The sequence below is a fragment of the Chiloscyllium plagiosum genome, chromosome 8 (assembly GCF_004010195.1).
Source record: "Chiloscyllium plagiosum isolate BGI_BamShark_2017 chromosome 8, ASM401019v2, whole genome shotgun sequence".
In the NCBI taxonomy this organism is placed as follows: domain Eukaryota; kingdom Metazoa; phylum Chordata; class Chondrichthyes; order Orectolobiformes; family Hemiscylliidae; genus Chiloscyllium; species Chiloscyllium plagiosum.
Genome location: NC_057717.1, coordinates 94471787 through 94489431, shown reverse-complemented (window position 1 = coordinate 94489431; position 17645 = coordinate 94471787). Strand labels below are relative to the sequence as shown.

Sequence of the window (17645 nt, the reverse complement as noted above, 5' to 3'; positions counted from 1 at the left end):
CTAAGTAACCATTATCCCTGGTGTTTAACACACCACATAGACTCGAGTGGATCGAGAAGTTAGCTCATCACCGACTTCTCAGGGGCAATTAGGGATGAGCAACAAGTGCTGGCCTTGCCAGACATGCCCACATCCCAACAAGCAGCAAACATTAAGTGCAAGAAGAAAGATTGGATGGCAATAATTGGAATGATTAAATAGAGACCATTTTGTGCACTGAGAATTTCCAAGATATCATTTTGCCTTTGTTTCTCAAACTTTGATTCTCTTTCTCTCCAGGTGAATATGGTGTTGTACATCTGGACACTCTGTTTACTAAGACATCATTTGACCACACGTGACATGAATGTGTCAAAGATTAAAGACACCATGTAAGTATCAAGCAGAAAATCTGTGGCCTACTGCCTTCAGATCACAGCACCATTCACTCTGACCCAGTAGCGGTGGCTGAAATGAGATCTCTCTCTTCTGCTCCATTCTACTTTCATATTGAAAGCTGGATGGTGTGGGGATGGGGTGAGACCCCAGTGCAGTACAGAGGGAGTACTTCACTATCAGAGGTAGCCACTTTCAAATGAGGCATCAAACTAAAGCCCAATTTGCTCTCTCAGCTGGATTACAAGATCCCATCCCACAATTACAACAAAAGATATCCCTCATGTCCTTGCAAATAATAATCTACAAGGGGGCATCTAAAAGCAGATTATCACAACGCTATTGACAGGAGCTTCCTGCACGCAAATTGGATGCCATGTTTCCTACATCACAATAGTGACAAAACTGCAAATGGTTTACACTGGCTGCTATGCTCTTTGTGATATCTGGAGGTGAGATGGATTAACATGAATATTCTTTTATTTTGTGCCTTTTGGACAGGACTGTGACCGTTAAGGCGACTGTGCGGTTGTTTGTCCTGGGATTCACTTGGATCTTTGGGATATTTAATATCAACAAAAGCACCTTCTTCCTCTCCTACCTATTCACTGTCATCAACACTCTCCAGGGCCTCTTTATTTTCTTGGTCTACTGTGTTTCCAATCGCCAGGTAAGACGGTCTCCACTACAGGTGGAGGTACTGGAGACTCTCCAAGCCATGCTATATTTGTGAAACAGGAAAGGAGAGTTGACCAGTGGAACTGGGTATGGGTCTGATATTGGCTGTTTGACAAAGTGACTGTCCAGTAACTCTCACTGCCAGCAGTCTGATGAATGTTTGATAGAATTTTGCAACCTGGAGCCATTTAATTTCAGTAAAAGACACAAAGATGCATCATGGCTTGATGGTAAGAAGTGGAGGATAATAGTGGAAGGATACTTGTCCAACCGGGGGCCTGTGACTAGTGGAGCACCTCAGGGGTCATGCTGAGCCCATTGCAGTTTTTAATCTATATCAGTGATTTGGATGAGAATGTATAAGGCATGATTTGTAAGTTTGCAGATGCCGCTAAAACAGATGGTGTCATAGACAATGAGGAAGTTTATCAGAAATTGCAGCAGACCTTGATCAGCTGGGAAAGTGGGCTGAGAAATTGCAAATGGTGTTTAATGTAAGTGTGAGGTCTTGCATTTTGGAAAGTCAAATCAAGGTAGACATTTAATGGTGAATGTAGGGCCTTAAGGAGTGTAGTGGAATAGAGGGACCTTGGAGTTCGGGTGCATGGTTCTCTGAAAGTGGAGTCACAGGTAGACAGGGCAGTGAAGGAGGCTTTTGGCACACTGGCCTTCATCAGTCAGGGCACTGAGTATAGAATTTGGGAAGTTATGTTGCAGTTGTACAGAATGTTAGTGAGGCCGCACTTGGAGTATTGTGTTCAGTTTTGGTCACCTTGTTATTGGAAGGATTTTATTAAACTGGAATGAGTGCAGAAGAAATTTACAATATAAAACAATACATCACAGTACTGGTCCTTCAGTCCTTGATGGTGTGCCGATCTTTTATCCTATTCGAAGATCAAACTAGCCTACATACTGTACATCTTACTGTCACCAAGAGTCACTTAAATGTCCCTAATGTATCTGACTTTACTACCACTACTGGCAGTGCATTCTGCGCATCCACCATAATTTACAAAGATGTTGCCTGGACTCAAGGGTTTGAATTGTAGGGAGAAGTTGGACAAGCTAGGACTTTTTTTCTTTAGAGCAAAGGAGACTGAGGGGGGATCTTATAGAAATGTATAAGATCATGAGAGGCATGGATAGGGTGAATGCCTTTTTCCCAGGGTTAGAGAATCGAGGACTAGAGGGCATCATTTTAAGGTTAGAGAGAAAGAATAAAAGGGAACCTGAGGGGTAACTTTTTTCCACAGAGGGTAGTACGCACATGGAATGAGCTGCCAATGGAGATGGTTGAGGAGGGTACATTAACAACATTTAAATGACACTTGGACCAATACATGGATAGGAAAGGTTTAGAAGGATATGGACCAATGGAAAGGGAAATGGGGCTGGAGTGGACGAACATTTTGGTGGGCATGGTCCAGTTTGGGCCAAAGGGTCTGTCTCCATGCTGTAGGAATCTATGATGATGTCATGAAGAGTTAACTACAAAGTTCAGTGCACACACAGATCATTTAGCCCAGCTAGTCTCTCCTGATACTCATGCTCCATCTATCCCTGTTCATCATAGCTCATAGGCTCATAGAGACTTGAAACACAAAAGGAGGCCATCCAGCCCGTCATAGCTACCCAGTCAACAAAGTTCTGACTACATTAATCCCATTTTCCAGTGCTTGGCCCAATGCCCTGGTGGCTACAGAAATGCAAGTGAATATTAAATACTGCTTCAATGTTACAAGAGTTTCTGACTCAACCACCCTGTCAGGCAGTAAGTTCTGGACTCCCACCAACCTTCAGATAAAAAACATTGCTTCTCAACTCTCCTCTTAGCCTTCTAAATCTATGCATCCTGATAACTGACCTCTCTACTAATGGGAAGAAGCATCTTCCTATCCACCCAATCCATGCCCCACATAATCTGATGCACCTCTATCAGGTCCCCTCTCAACCTTTGCTGCTCCAAGGAAAATAAGCCCAGTCCTTCCAGTCTTTCCTCAAAGCTCAGACCTTCCAGCTGAGGCAACATCCTCGTGAGTCTCCTCCTCACAACTCTTTAGGGCAATCACATTTTTCCTACCATGTGAAAACCAGACCAATATGCGTACTTTCTTTGTGGTCTCGTCAGTGTTTTCTACAGTTCCAACTTAACCTTTTTGCTCTTGTATTCTGTCTTTGCTAATAAAGGCATGTATCCCACTTACCTTCTTAACTGCCTTATCCACGTGCCCTGTTATCTTAAGGGACCCCGTGCTTACCCAGAAGAAGGTCTCTCTCATCTTCTGAAGTTCTCAAGAAGAGTCAAACTGGACATTGAAACGTTAACTTTGTTTCTCTCTCCACAGATGCTGCTGGATCTGTTGAGTTTCTCCAACATTTTCTGTGTTTGTTCCCTTTGACCTTTAGCACCTCCCAGTGTCCTACTATTTATAATCCCTTTCCTTGTTATTCCTCCCCAAGTGTATTACCTCACACCTTTCTGGAACTGCTCTGCCCAGCTGTCCAGTCCATTGTTATTGTCCTGCAGTTTACAGCTAGCCTCCTCATTATTTACCACATCACCAATTTTCATGTCCTCTCCAGATTTCTTAATCATGCCTCCTATAATGAAATCAATAATGTGCATTAAAACAGCAAGAGCCCTGTGGAATCTCACTGGAAACAAAATTACAGTCATCGTAATAAGATCAAGTCTGCAATCCTGCAAGTGAACATTAAAGGCCTCATTAAAGATAACCATATACAACAAAAAAGAGGAATCTTCCACAACTTTACACAGTCAGGTTCCAGTTCCATGTGACCTGACATGACAATGACATAGCTCCTTGGGCAAATGTTCTGTAGCTATTCCATGAATAAAAGTACAATTCCCTTCACTCAACAGTCACCCTTCAACCTCCCCTATTCTGGGGAAACCAGGCCCAATCTCTTCAATGTTTCCTGCTTAGCCCCTCAGTTCTGATGTCATTCTAGTTAATCTTTATCTTTGCCCTTCACCATGGTTCTTTTTTTTTAATTTGACAACATGGTGACCAGAAATGGTCATAGTTTTGTGAGCTGGGTCCAACCAGGGTTCTCCACAGGCTTAACCCAATCTCTTGTGACTGACTTAATTGTCCTCATTTTGTTGAAGGTGAGGGATGAAGTTCGGAAATGGTTCATCAAGTCAAGCACAGACTCAACCAGAAACACCTCAAATGTTCAGATGAGTTCTCTCGAGGTAAGAAGTGAGGCTTCAAAAGGTAATTGATGTGCAATGAAATTGGCTCGTAAGCTGTGGTGAAACATTTTGTCCACGAAATACTGCAGGCAGGGCAGAAAGATCCTATGGACCCCAGACACCTTACCCCACCAATATTGTTCTCTACCTCTCCCCACCCCATCTCATCTGCTCATCTCTACAAAAAAAATCAGAAATAAAGGGAACATAGAGTATGTATAAATAGTTTCTTGCTTTTTCACAACTAAATGGAATGAATTTATGTGCATTCAATGTTAAATAACGTCCTACATAAATTGACTTCAGCCAGAAACAAAAGTATAGACATTGTTCTTATGATAAACATGAATGCCACCAGATAATATATTTATTTAAAACAGTGTAATCTGTATTATAAAATCAGCAGCGTCTTCAACATGAGTATAAGAGTGTGCAGGAAGTAGGCTTCTCCATCCTCTGATCCTGCTCTGAACACCAACTTCTAGCCTGTCCCCCATAATTCTTGACTCCTTTGTCCACCAAAAATCAGTCAAATCTGGCCTTGAATGTTTTCCATGGCCCAGCCTCCTCTGCCCCCTGAGGGGAGAGAATTTCAAACAGTAATGACCCAATGAGAGAAGAAACTGCTTCTCATCTCTCTTTTCAATGGGAAAACTACATTCCTTATGACTGGAGTAATATTTTTGTATTAAAGTAAATGTAATATAAATGAGCTAAGTGAATCCCATTCTCTGATTAGTAAAATTCCTACACTAATATACAAAACATAGGGTAATCCCAAGACATAGCCTGTGCCTTGAATGATGTAGAAAGCCTGAGACCTGTGGTCATGTATTAACATCCCATTATTTGGCTCATTTCGCATGGTGAATTCTTAAAGGGACATCACGCCCAAAGCCATAATGTTCAATGATGGCACATCATGTGTGTGGGAGCTCATCGGATTATGCAATGTCACATGGGAGTGTTGGGGATAGCTTTGGGTTTGTTCCCTCAGTTGACCTTGCCCATGACAATGTGTGTCAGTGAATTGCATTTTGAACCAGTTCATCATCCCCCCTCCACCTTCCACCCATACGCAGCAGGATGCTAGTGGGAAGCACTGGTCTATGGTCTTTTCAAGATGATACCTTTGCAGAAACCTCCTAATCTGAGTTCCCAGCCTTCTGTCTGAGCTCAGGATGTATCTGTATTCACGGGATATGTGCAGGTGGAGGACTGTGAGGTGCAGGTTGTTCACCTTCTCTTGTGGAATGATCAAGTGATGTCCATGCTCACATTCAGAATGACATGCTTTCACTTTGCGTCCACAGGAGCATATCCTGCTTCCTCACCCTCCATTCTCAGAGATGCCCAGGTGGGATTGAAACCTTTGTCCCTGGAGAATTAGCCTGGGCCTCTAAGTCTAGTGGCATTCCCAAGACACCACTATCTCCTCCAAACAAGATGGGACAGAAGATAGAGAATCAAGATAGAAAGAGAATGAAGGGCAACAGATAGAACATAGAACTTAGAACAATACAGCGCAGAACAGGCCCTTCGGCCTCGATGTTGCGCTGACCTGTGAACTATTCTCAGCTCGTCCCCCTACACTATCCAAAAATCATCCATGTGCTAATCTAGGGATTGTTTAAATCTCCCTAATGTGGCTGAATTGACTACATTAGCAGGTAGGGCATTCCACGCCCTAACCACTCTCTGCGTAAAGAGATAAATGAGATAAATGCTGCTAACCCATTGCCTGATTCAATCGAGTTAGGAACTTAATTCTGCGGAAATTCCCCAAATCTCCTTGTAATCCCAGCTCAGAACTAACAACTGCTCCTGCGACTTCACTGTTTCTGAAAGGAACAAGAGAATGTGGGCCCTGGAGGGAATGTGATCAGTGTGGTGTGGAGGGTGGAGGTGGAGAGGCTTGCGGGTGTTCCCTGAAGATAGATTTATCTAGCTCCCTCTCATTCTCAATTCTTTCCTTGATTTTGTTACACTCAGTTCCTCTTCCTCCTGCTGCAGTGTAGACACTCCACTCTTTCCTCCTAGACCAGCATGGGGTGTCCCAGATTCGAAGTGGTGAACTGGTACCTCAGTAAGTGGGAGGGTTAGCGTCCACAAGAGTATTTATGCCTTGTCACGCCTTCTTCCTCACTGATGGAGTGAGCTACATGTTAATGCAAAATAAACTGTTTGCTCAGGAGTTAGAGAGAAGCATGTTCAGTACAGAGATCTTGGGCCCTTCAACTTCACATCTCAAGATGGAATAAACATTTCCAACAGGCTGGGCAGATGTGCTTTGGTGCTCCCCTGTCAAAAAATGGCAGTGCCAACCCAACCTCTGCTGCTGAGATGCCTCAATGGGTTGAATGGCCTACCTCTGTTCCCACAACTTATGATCTCCCATTGATCCTGCAAACTCCGGGCATAACAATCATTTTGTAACATCAAGGGGTTTCAGGCCAATTGTATCTTTCTTAAATATCTGCCGAATTGAAGAGGGGCAAGTAATAAAAGATCCTCATTTATTTTCTCAACTAGACAAACACAACGTAACCCTCCTGAGGAGTCCAGAGGTGACAGCGAAAAGACCATCCTTGGTTTGTGTATCTGTGTCTCTATCTCTGTCTGTCTATGAGTACAGCGTGTGCATTGTTTAAAAAATTGCATTTGTGTTTTGTTGGCTTTTCTAGCTTTGCCAGGCAAGTTATTTTGTTTCGTCGCACAAGTTGTTGCTTTTTCTTCATTCTTTCATAGGACATGGGCTTCAATGGTAACATCCCACAGACACATGTATATGTAAACAATATACACACATACAGTCACATACATATAACAAACCACATACACAGCCATCAGAGACATTGATATAACAGATACACACAAAACACTCACATATGTAAACATTGATGGTATTGATAATAATGCTCACACTCCCACCTTACCCTGGTTGATTCAGCGCTAACGACAGCCACATTTGGTTTCTGACTTGTTTGCTTTACCTCCAATGTCTCTTTGCAAGCTGAATGATAATAAGGTGTATTATATATACTGCTCTGACACCCTGCTTTCTGGATTTGTTTAACACCAGAACATGCTTTTCTAAGATTAATGTTTGAAGTGGAAATGTCAATTAACAGAATTTAAAATTGCAATGAAATTATGTTTGCAAAAGAACATGTTCTTGAACTTTTCTAGACTGTTCAATAGTTAATTACAATTCTTCACCAATTGTATCTTAATGGAATAAAGTTTTTTTTTAACTATTACTTCTCTTCTAGGTGTTGTGACCAAATGAGGTTTCATTTTATGCTCCATATGGAGACACCATGAGGCCTGCTACAATGGAAATGTTAGACAATGTTGGTGTAAAATAGATTCTGGAATAGCACAGCCAGTCAGACGGCATCCGAGGAGCAGGAGATTCGATGTTTTGAGCATAAGCTCTTCATCAGCTTATGCTTGAAATGTCAACACTCCTGCTTCTTGGATGCTGCCTGACTGCCTGTGCTTTTTCAGCTCCACATTCTTTAACCCTGATCTTCAGCATCTGCAATCCTCACTTTCTCCTCACAAAATAGATTCTGTTTGCTGTCACGTGTAGTGAGATGATTCTATAAACTGTTGCTAAACCCGGCCTGCAGTGAAATTACTGCCTTACTCATTGGAGTCAGTTCACAGTCTTTCTTATTCTCTGGCTTTACAAAGTGGTCTCGGAATACCGATAAAGGAACTCAAGTGAGTGTATAGAATGGGATATTTGAAGGCAGCGTGGGAATTTAGTGCAGAGAGGAAGAGGTGCTTTGTGCTTGTTTTTTTTGGCTCATAGTTTGTGGGGTATTTTTAAACAGAATAAATTGAAACCCAACACCAGGGGCCTTCCATCTATTTACAGGTTCCAAGCAAAAAGAGCAGAACAAAACTTTTAAAACTCAAATTAAGAATTAAGTACTAAGTAATTAAAATGGAGATGTTGAACCAGGCAACATGTTGGAGCTGCATCATATTGGAGTTGGTGGACCCCATTGTGGTTCTTAGCGTTCACATCTGTAGCAAGTATTGGTTACTTGAGGAACTCTGCTTCAGTAGATGAGCTCGAGTCTGTGACCCATCTGGGAGGGGGTTGAGTTACCTGCACACTGTGTTTCAGGAGCAGTCACACCCTTAGATTAACTAATTCAAATTCATACAGTGGTCAGGTGCAGGAAAGTGTGACTACAAGCGAGACAGGGCGCATGGTATTGGGGGCAAAGTACTAGATTGGATTGAAAATTGGTTGGCTAATAGGAAACAAAGGGTAGTGATAAACGGCTCCATTTCGGAATGGCAGGCAGTGACCCGTGGGGTACCGCAGGGATCCGTGCTGGGACCGCAGCTTTTTACAATATATGTTAATGATATAGAAGATGGTATCAGCAATAACATTAGCAGATTTGCTGATAATACAAAGTTGGGTGGCAGGGTGAAATGTGATGAGGATGTTAGGAGATTACAGGGTGACCTGGACAAGTTAGGTGAGAGGGCAGATGCATGGCAGATGCAGTTTAATGTGGATAAATGTATGGTTATCCACTTTGGTGGCAAGAACAGGAAGGCAGATTACTACCTCAATGGAATCAATTTAGGTAAAGGGGCAGTACAGAGAGATCTGGGTGTTCTTGTACACCAGTCAATGAAGGCAAGCATGCAGGTACAGCAGGTAGTGAAGAAGGCTAATTGCTTGATGGCCTTCATAACAAGAGGAATTGAGTATAGAAGCAAAGAGGTGCTTCTGCAGCTGTACAAGGCCCTGGTGAGACCACACCTGGATTAAAAATACGGGGTAGACCATTTAGGACAGAGCTCAGGAGAAACTTCTTCACCCAGAGAGTGGTGGCTGTGTGGAATGCTCTGCCCCAGAGGGCAGTGGAGGCCCACTCTCTGGATTCATTTAAGAAAGAGTTGGATAGAGCTCTCAAAGATAGTGGAATCAAGGGTTATGGAGATAAGGCAGGAAGAGGATACTGATTAGGAATGATCAGCCATGATTATATTGAATGGTGGTGCAGGCTCGAAGGGCTGAATGGCCTACTCCTGCACCTATTGTCTATAGTCTATTGTCTAATAATCCAGGAGGTAGTGCTGAAGAAAACTCAGCCTCTGAGCTTGTCTAACAGGCTTGAGATTCTTACTGTGTGTGGATGAGAGTGGGCACTTTAGTGAGGATAAGCAAACTGACCATAGCACTGTCATACAGGGTACCAGGAGATACCCATGAGCATGGCCTCAACCAGGATCTTGGGTTCATGTCACACTACAGGTGATCCCACTGCACTATACACTCTCTCTCTCTCACACACACTCTCTCTCTCTCACTCACTCTCTCACTCTGTCATTCTCTCTCTCTCTCTCTCTCTCTCTAGGCAGTCAATGCATGTGATGTTTTGTAAATTCTACTTTGGAAATGAAACCAGTCTGACTCTGTTATCTGAGCTGAGATGTCACTTTTTGAATAAAACCTTAAGTTATCTCGAGAATGTGACTTTAAAAAAGTTCTGCGATTTACATATTAATATACTGAAACCTGCAACCCATTCTAAAAGATGAAAGACTTAACAATCAGGATTGTTCAATATCTCACTGTATGACACTGTAATCTTTTGCTATAAATTCTGTGTCTTATTATCTTATACTCCACATCCACCTGATGAAGGAGCAGCGCTCCAAAGGCTAGTGCTTCCAAATAAACTTGTTGGACTATAACTTGGTGTTGTGTGGTTTTTAACTTTGTCCACCTCAGTCCAACACTGGCACCTCCACATAGTAAATAAATTGTGTTTTGCTAAACGTCGAGTGGTTTGACCTTTTGCATCACGTCTGGAATACATACTTTACATCTACCTTTAAAATAAGAAAAAGATAGGGTCTAGGCTACCTTCTTAAAATTTTTTGATGGTCTTATGGTCTGGTCTGGTCCATAACAGTAGCGTGTATAGGCTTAAACTGCTCAATATCTTCTAATAAGACAGGCCTTTCATCTCTCGAATGAATCTAGTGAAAGTTCTGAACTGCCTCCAAAGTAATTACATCTGTCTCTGGGAAGTTTCACCAGCCTTCACCTGTCTGAAGCAAAGATTATATCCATGAAAGCTCTCTGGATTGTTCATCATGCTTGGCTATAGTTGAGTCAACAGTTTGGTCTTTCTAATCAATTTTTTGAGCTTTCCTTAAAAGTTGTTAGAGAACATCTATTAAGAAAAGACCCAAATAGTTCAACCACTGTGAGAAATGGACTGTAACACTAGAGGTGTGGGGTATGCCAGCTGGGTTTGTTGCACATTGGGAGGGCCGGTGGACAGCAAATCCACACAACTTATGATAAGACATTTAGTTTGGTAATAGCTAAGGTATGGAATGCACTCCCAGGAAGTGTGGTGGGGGCAGGTTCAATTGTGGATATTAGATGATTATTTAATAGAAATAGTGTGCAAGGATATAGGGAGAAAACAGGAGAGATTTACACAAGGGAATGTTTGAAAAGCCAGTGCAGTGTGATGGGCTGAATGGTTTCCTTCTGCACGACAAAAATTCTCTGGTGAGGTTGTGTAATGCTGACAAGTTGGAAAAATGTCAGAAACTTCAGCATTTATGGTTTTAAGATTTTCTCTGTCTAACTGGAAAGAGCTGATCAATTGCTAGTGAGAAACAGTGCACAACACCAGCTTGTGTATAGATTGCACCCTTGACATAATGAGAAGTTCCAGGATACTTCACAGGTAACCTGTCTTGCCACAAAGCTTATGGCTCTGGTTTCTACTCTATACATTGTACCAATGACTATTCTTGAATCTTTTGGTGATTTCTGTCCTGCAATGGTTTCACCTTACCCCTTTGTAGTTGCTACCCGATCTAGTAAGTTCTACCAGCTCTCTAATTTTCGCTATTGTACCTGATACTGTTCTCTGTAAATACATCTCTCACCAGTACAAATTATTCCATCCTTTCTCCACAGCCACTTGATTGCAACTGCAGATGGTTCTGTTACATTACGATGTACATTGCAATATTCTATCGATTTTCATTATGCTCCAACAGGAGAGCAATCAAAGTAAAATTAGCGCTGAGTCCCAAAATGAAACATAAGAACGAGTGGATAAATGTTTGACCACAGGAGTAGTTTATAAGCTGTTTGTTAAAGCAGGAGACAAAGGTTTAGGGAGGGAATTTAGGGAGGTTTAGGGAAGAATATGGAACTGCTGATTTGAAGGATTACAGATCTCAAGAGTTTACAGGGTTGGAGAAGGTTTAGAGAGGGAATGATAGAGCCCTAGAGTGATTTAACCAGGAAGAGAGCCAACATGGAACAGCAAGAAAAAGGGTAATGGCTGAATAGAACTTGATATAAATATTTTATCAAATACATGAATTTCTATTTAGTCCCAGTGATCTGCTTTAGCAATGGATGTTCTTCATGGAGAAGCAAAGCCAAGCGATGTGAGGAAGGATTCAAACCTCCAGCGAACAGGATGTGCATTGGTGAGCCTGGTTTCTGTTCTTTTCTTGCTCTGATATATATCCAATAATGGACACTAGACAGCAGGAGGACTTTTAAACTCAATTTGAGAAATTTGAGTTAAGATATCAAAATTTATACCTGATCCCAAATTGGAAGTGTATATGAATAATATGGGCCACTTATTAAAATTTTCTATTCTATAAACAAACTTTTGGAGTGACATTTGGTGAAGTGCAAGGTGATTCATTTTGCTGAGTGGAATACAGAGGTTCCTGATCCCTTGTTAGGGAAGTCCCTGTAGTGCAGTGGGTAGTCCCCCCAGCACTGAGCAAGCAGCTCTGGGTTTGAATCCTCCAAGCACCAATGATGGGTTTTGTGTCACTGAATTTAAAAGGAATTCCCTTTCCATGTTTTGAACATAAATCTCTCTACCCAATGGAGAAAGGTTCATTGTTTACACCTGTATCATTATGTTATTTTACAAATGTGCCTGTTCTTTCTCCAGTAGCTACTTCCCAATGCCAGCAAGCTGAGCCAGCAGCAGGCCATTCAGCCCATCAAGCTCATTCATTCAGAAAATGAGATTTGATCTTCCGGCTCAACCCTATTTTCCTGAGGAGTTGCACATTCCTCGTGCCAAGACATGATTACAATGTTGTGGCAGCATCAGGAGAGGGTTTCTTTTAGATATTCTTCCACTCTGGCAGAGCCAGCATTTATTACCCATCTCTAATTGCCTTGGAGAAGGTGATGGTGAGAGCTTTCTTGATCCTCTGCAGTCCATTTGCCATGTGGACAGCCCCATGCCATTAGGGAGGAAGGTCCAGGATTTTGACCCAGTGCCACTGAAGGAAAGACTGGCTTGGAGGGGAACTTCCAGGTAGTGGTGCTCCCATGGATCTGTTACTCTTATACTTCTAGGAAGTTGTTGGCATGAATTTGGATGCTCCCTGACCTGCTGTGCTTTTCCAGCACCACACTCTGGACTCTAATCTCCAGCATCTGCAGTCCTCACTTTCGCCTTGTAGATTTGGAATGTGCTGATTAAGGAGGATGAGTTATTTGCTGCTGTGCATCTTCTGACACTATGCAATGTGGGTGCAAAGTTGAAGGTGGTAGTGTGGTTATCAATCAATTGAACTACTTTATTGGAGCTATACGCATCAATACGAATGAACAGTATTCCACTACACCCATTACTTGTGTCTTATAGATGGTAGACACACTATGGGGAGTCAGAGGTGAGTTACTCAGCACAGAATTCCCAGCCTCTAGCCTACTGTTATGTGATTGGTCCAGTTCAATTTATGGTCAGTGTTAATTCCCAAGATGTTGATAGTGGGGTTCAGTGATGACGATACCACTGACTATCAAGGGGAGAGGTTTAGATACACTCTTGTTGGAGATGGTCATTACCTGACATATGTGTGATGTGAATGTTAATTGCCACTTATCAGCCCAAGCCACGCAAGCAGCTTCAGTATCTGAGAATTTGCAAATGACGCTGAACATTGTGCAATCATCAGCAAACCTCCCTATGACCATATGATGGAGGGAAGGTCATTGATGAAGCAGCTGAGGATGGCTGGGCCTAGGACACTATTCTAAAGAACCCTGCAGAGATGCCCTGGAGCTGAAATGGCTGACCTCCAACAACCATAACCATCTTCCTATGTGGCAGGTATAACTCCAACCAGCAGACAGTTTTCTGCCAATTGATAGGACCACAATTAGCTGCTTTTTGTGTACAAGATATACCTGGGTAATTTTCCACATCATCCATAGGATGCCAGTGTTATATCTCTCCTGGAATAGCTTGACTAGGGGCACATTGCATTTTATGTAGATTTTTATATAGAAACCCTATAGTGTGGAAACAGGCCATTTGGCCCAACAAATCCACACTGACCTTCCAAAGGTAACCCACCTAGACCCATTCCCCTACCCAATTATTCTACATTTATCCTTCATTAATACACCTAACCTACACATGCTTGAACACTATGTGCAATTTAGCATGGCCAATTCACCTAACCTGCATATCTTTAGATTGTGGAAGGAAACCACAGCACCCAGGGGAAACCCACGCAGACACCGGGAGAATGTGCAAACTCCACACAGACAGTCGCCCGAGGCTAGGATCGAACTCAGGTCCATGTCGCTATGAGGCAGCAGTGCTAACCACTGAGCCACCATGTCGCCCACCGTTTTCAGTTCTATTGCCAGAATGCTGTCAGGACCTGTAGTCTTTGCAGTATCCAGTGCCTTCAGCAATTTAATATCATGTGAAGTGAATCAAGTTGACTGAAGACCTGTCATCTGTGATGCTGGGAACCTTCAGAGGAAACTGAGATGGATCTTCTGGCTGAAGATTGTTGCAAATGCTACACCATTATCATTTACAGTGATGTGCTGGGCACCCCCCATCATTGAAAATGAAGATGTTTTTGGAGCCACCTTCTCTATTGAGTTTTTGAATTGTTCGCCACCATTCATAACTGGATGTGGCATGACTACAGAACATAAAACTGGCTCATTGGCTGTGGAATCACTTAGCTCTGTCTATCACTTGCTGCTTACATTGTCTAGTACACAAGTAATCCTGTTTTGCAGCTTCACCAGGTTCACAGTATATTTTTTAGGTATGTCTGGTGCTGCTCCTGGCATGCCTACCTGCACTTTTCATTAAACTATTAATCCTCTGGCTTGATGGTCATGGTTGAGTGGGGGAATATGCCAGGCCATGAGATTGCAGATTGTGTTATAGTACAATTCAGCTGCTGCCGATGACCCACACTTGTTCATGTTTGCCAGTCTTGAGTTGTTGAACATCCATTCAAGGTCTGTCCCATTTAACATATTTGCAGTACCTTACAACACAACAGACAGTCACCTCAATGTGTAAAGATGGCCTTGTCTCCAAAAGATCCTGTGCTTTGGTTACTCCTACTGATACATTTGTAGCAGGCAGATTGGTGAGCATGAGGTCAGGTAGGTATTCCCTTTGCATTGTCTCCCTCACCACTTACTGCAGACACAGTCCAGTAGTTATTTGATTTGATTTGATTTACATATTCTCATGCGTATTTGTTTCAAAATCCAGAGGAAGGTAATTGGCAATGTCGCCACTCTCCAATACTATTTAAAAACTCAGAAAAATAAACTAAAACGTGTTAAGTCATAAGAATGAAGAAATAAAGAAAAAGTGTCTAACTTGACAGTCCTTCTTGTTAGGTGATCCTTTAAGAGCCATGGACCTGGTAGCCAGGCATGAATCCCTATCGCCTCACTGGAATAAAAGTCACCATTCCTTGGCACCATCTCACCTCCTCTGACCTCCCCTCCCCCCACCCTTGTCACTATGAGACCTCGATAGATCTCACTAATGCAGTCATCATTGATGCCACCAGGTACTATACTGGCACAAACTCTACTCTGTCGCTGCTGCCATGGGTCCACTTTGGGCCCACCTGGTCAACGTAGCTGCTTCTGATGTCACATGGTCTCTCACCAATATGTATTAGTGCTATCAAGCTGCCCTTGGTGATTGATATGAAGTACCTCACCCTGAATGCATTTTGTGCCTTTGTCACTCTCAGAGCTTCCTCCAAGTGATGATCAATGATTCATCAGCAGAAGCAATGATTCATCAGCCAGAGGTAGGGGAAGGCAGCTATAATTCTCAGGCCAATTCTGTCCCAGCTGTGTACCACTGTGCTGCTACTTCTGATGGGCCTTTCCAGCCAACAGGACAGGACATACCCAGAGATAATGATGATGGTGGTCTCTGGGATGTTGCCTATAAAATACAATTCCTTGAGTGTAACTTTGACTGCACAGTGGCTGAATAGCTTGCTATGTGGCTTCTGGGGGTAGATAGGAGTCAATCACATTGGAGTCATATGTAGGCCAGACCAGGTAAGCACCACATGTCCTTCTCCAAGGGTCAGGGCTTCCTGGACACTGAGTCAAACAGAAGTGGCTCAAAGGTAGACGACAGAGGATGGTTTTGGAAGGCTCCTTTCAGACTGGAGGCCTGTGACCAGCAGTGTGCCACAAGGATTGGTGCTGGGTCCACAGCTCTTTTTCATTTATGGAAATGATTTGCTTATGAAGGTAGGAGATGTGGTTAGTAAGTTTGCAAATGGGGGTGTGGTGGATAGCAAAGTAGGTTACCTCAGAGTACAACAGGATATTGATCAGAAGGGCCAATGAGCCAAGGAGTGGCAGATGGGGTTTAATTTAGATAAATGTGCAGTGCTGCATTATGGAAAGGCATATCAGAGCAGGACTTATACAGTTAATGGTAAGTTCCTAGGAGTGTTGCTGAACAAAGAGATCTTGGGTGAAGGTTCACAGTTTCTAGAAAGTGAAAATGCAGATAAGTAGGATAGTGAAGAAGGCATTTGGTATGCTTGCCTTTATTGAGAATTGGAGTTGAAAGGTGATGTTGCAGCTGTATGGGACATTGGTTCAGACAATTTTGGAATATTGCATGCAAGTCTGCGATCCCTCCTATCAGAAGGATGTTATGAAACTTGAAATGGTTCAGGAAAAATTTACAAGGATGTTTCCAGGGTTGGAGAGTTTGAACTATCAGGAGAGACTGAATAGGTTGGGGCTATTTTCCCTGGAGTGTTGGAGGCTGAACCTTATAGAGGCTTGTAAAATCATGAGGGGCATGGATAGGGTAAATAGACAAGGTCTTTTCCCTGGGGTGGGAGACTCCAAAACTAGAGGACGTAGGCTTAAGCTGAGAGGGGAAACATTTAAAAGGGACCCAAAGGGCAACTTTTTCACCCAGTGGCTCGTGCGTGTATAACATGAGCTGCCAGAGGAAGTGGTGGAGACTGGTGCGATTTAAAAGGCAATTGGATGTGCATGTGAATAGGATGGGTTTAGAGGGATATGGATGAAATGCAGGCAAATGAGATTAGATTTATAAAGGATATCTGGTCAGCATGGATGAGTTGCATGCGAAAGCCTGTTTCTGTGCTGTGTAACTCTATGACTCTGGTTTTGTGATGATACAATGGCTATAAGAGGTGTCTTTTGTCCTATTTTTTATATGAAGAGAGGTTGAGACAGAGATACAGAGCAGTCTGTTTCAAAACAATACAATAAATAGCTTGCAAGGCATTTGTTCTTTTTTAAGTTGGAACAATAGAAGCAGCATGAATGGGTGGAGTCAGGCTCCCATAGAATGAAGGGTTTAGTTTCATTTTCAATAGTTGCTGGGGTTTTGAAGCTGGTTGTGGAAGCTGCTACACTTTTCTCTCTATTATAGCTGGAATTCTCTCTGCTGTCAGAATAACAAGTGTAACAGTCTATTTTCCTGAATTTGCCTGTGCCAAATTGAAATATATCCAGAAAACAACACCTTACACTGACTTTTAAATAAGATAAAAGTTAGTTACATTACATAACTGTTTGGTAAAGGTTGAATGGGCTCTATCTGCATTTCCAGTACTTGTATTTTGAAGCTACTCTTTCAGATTTGGGTGAAAATGTTGACAATCTTCCTGCATGATTCCATTTATACAAACAAACAAACATATGGAACAGGAGCAGATGGTACAACATATATACTGTTGTATGTGCTGCAGACTGGTGTTCAAGTTCAGGTTCCATGTTGTTCTTCAAAAATCAAAACTGTTCTGTTTTGTCTGACTACTCTTTATGTCAGTACTCCATCTTCCCTTATCTCCGTCTTAAAAAGAATAATGTTGAATTTTAAAACAATGCCCTTTGGTTCTGGATTCACTCACAAGAGGAAAGATGCTCTCCACATTCACCTGGTTACACTACCCAAGAGTTTTTACACTTTAATCAAGTCACCCCCTCATTCTTTTAAATTCCAGTGTGAAACAATTCCAATCTGTC

At 42.5% G+C, this 17645-nt stretch overlaps 1 protein-coding gene across 1 annotated transcript in view; it reads left to right on the top strand.

The window, feature by feature from the left end:
- Nucleotides 1-7329, top strand: part of LOC122552192 (adhesion G protein-coupled receptor E3-like) — a 30046-nt gene extending 22717 nt beyond the window's left edge. The window contains exons 7-10 of the mRNA XM_043694788.1: nt 280-371; nt 877-1045; nt 4190-4276; nt 6809-7329. Of these exons, the coding sequence (XP_043550723.1) occupies nt 280-371; nt 877-1045; nt 4190-4276; nt 6809-6823 (363 nt within the window). The 3' untranslated portion in view covers nt 6824-7329. The remainder of the gene's footprint in view (nt 1-279; nt 372-876; nt 1046-4189; nt 4277-6808) is intronic.
- Nucleotides 7330-17645: the final 10316 nt, after the last annotated feature.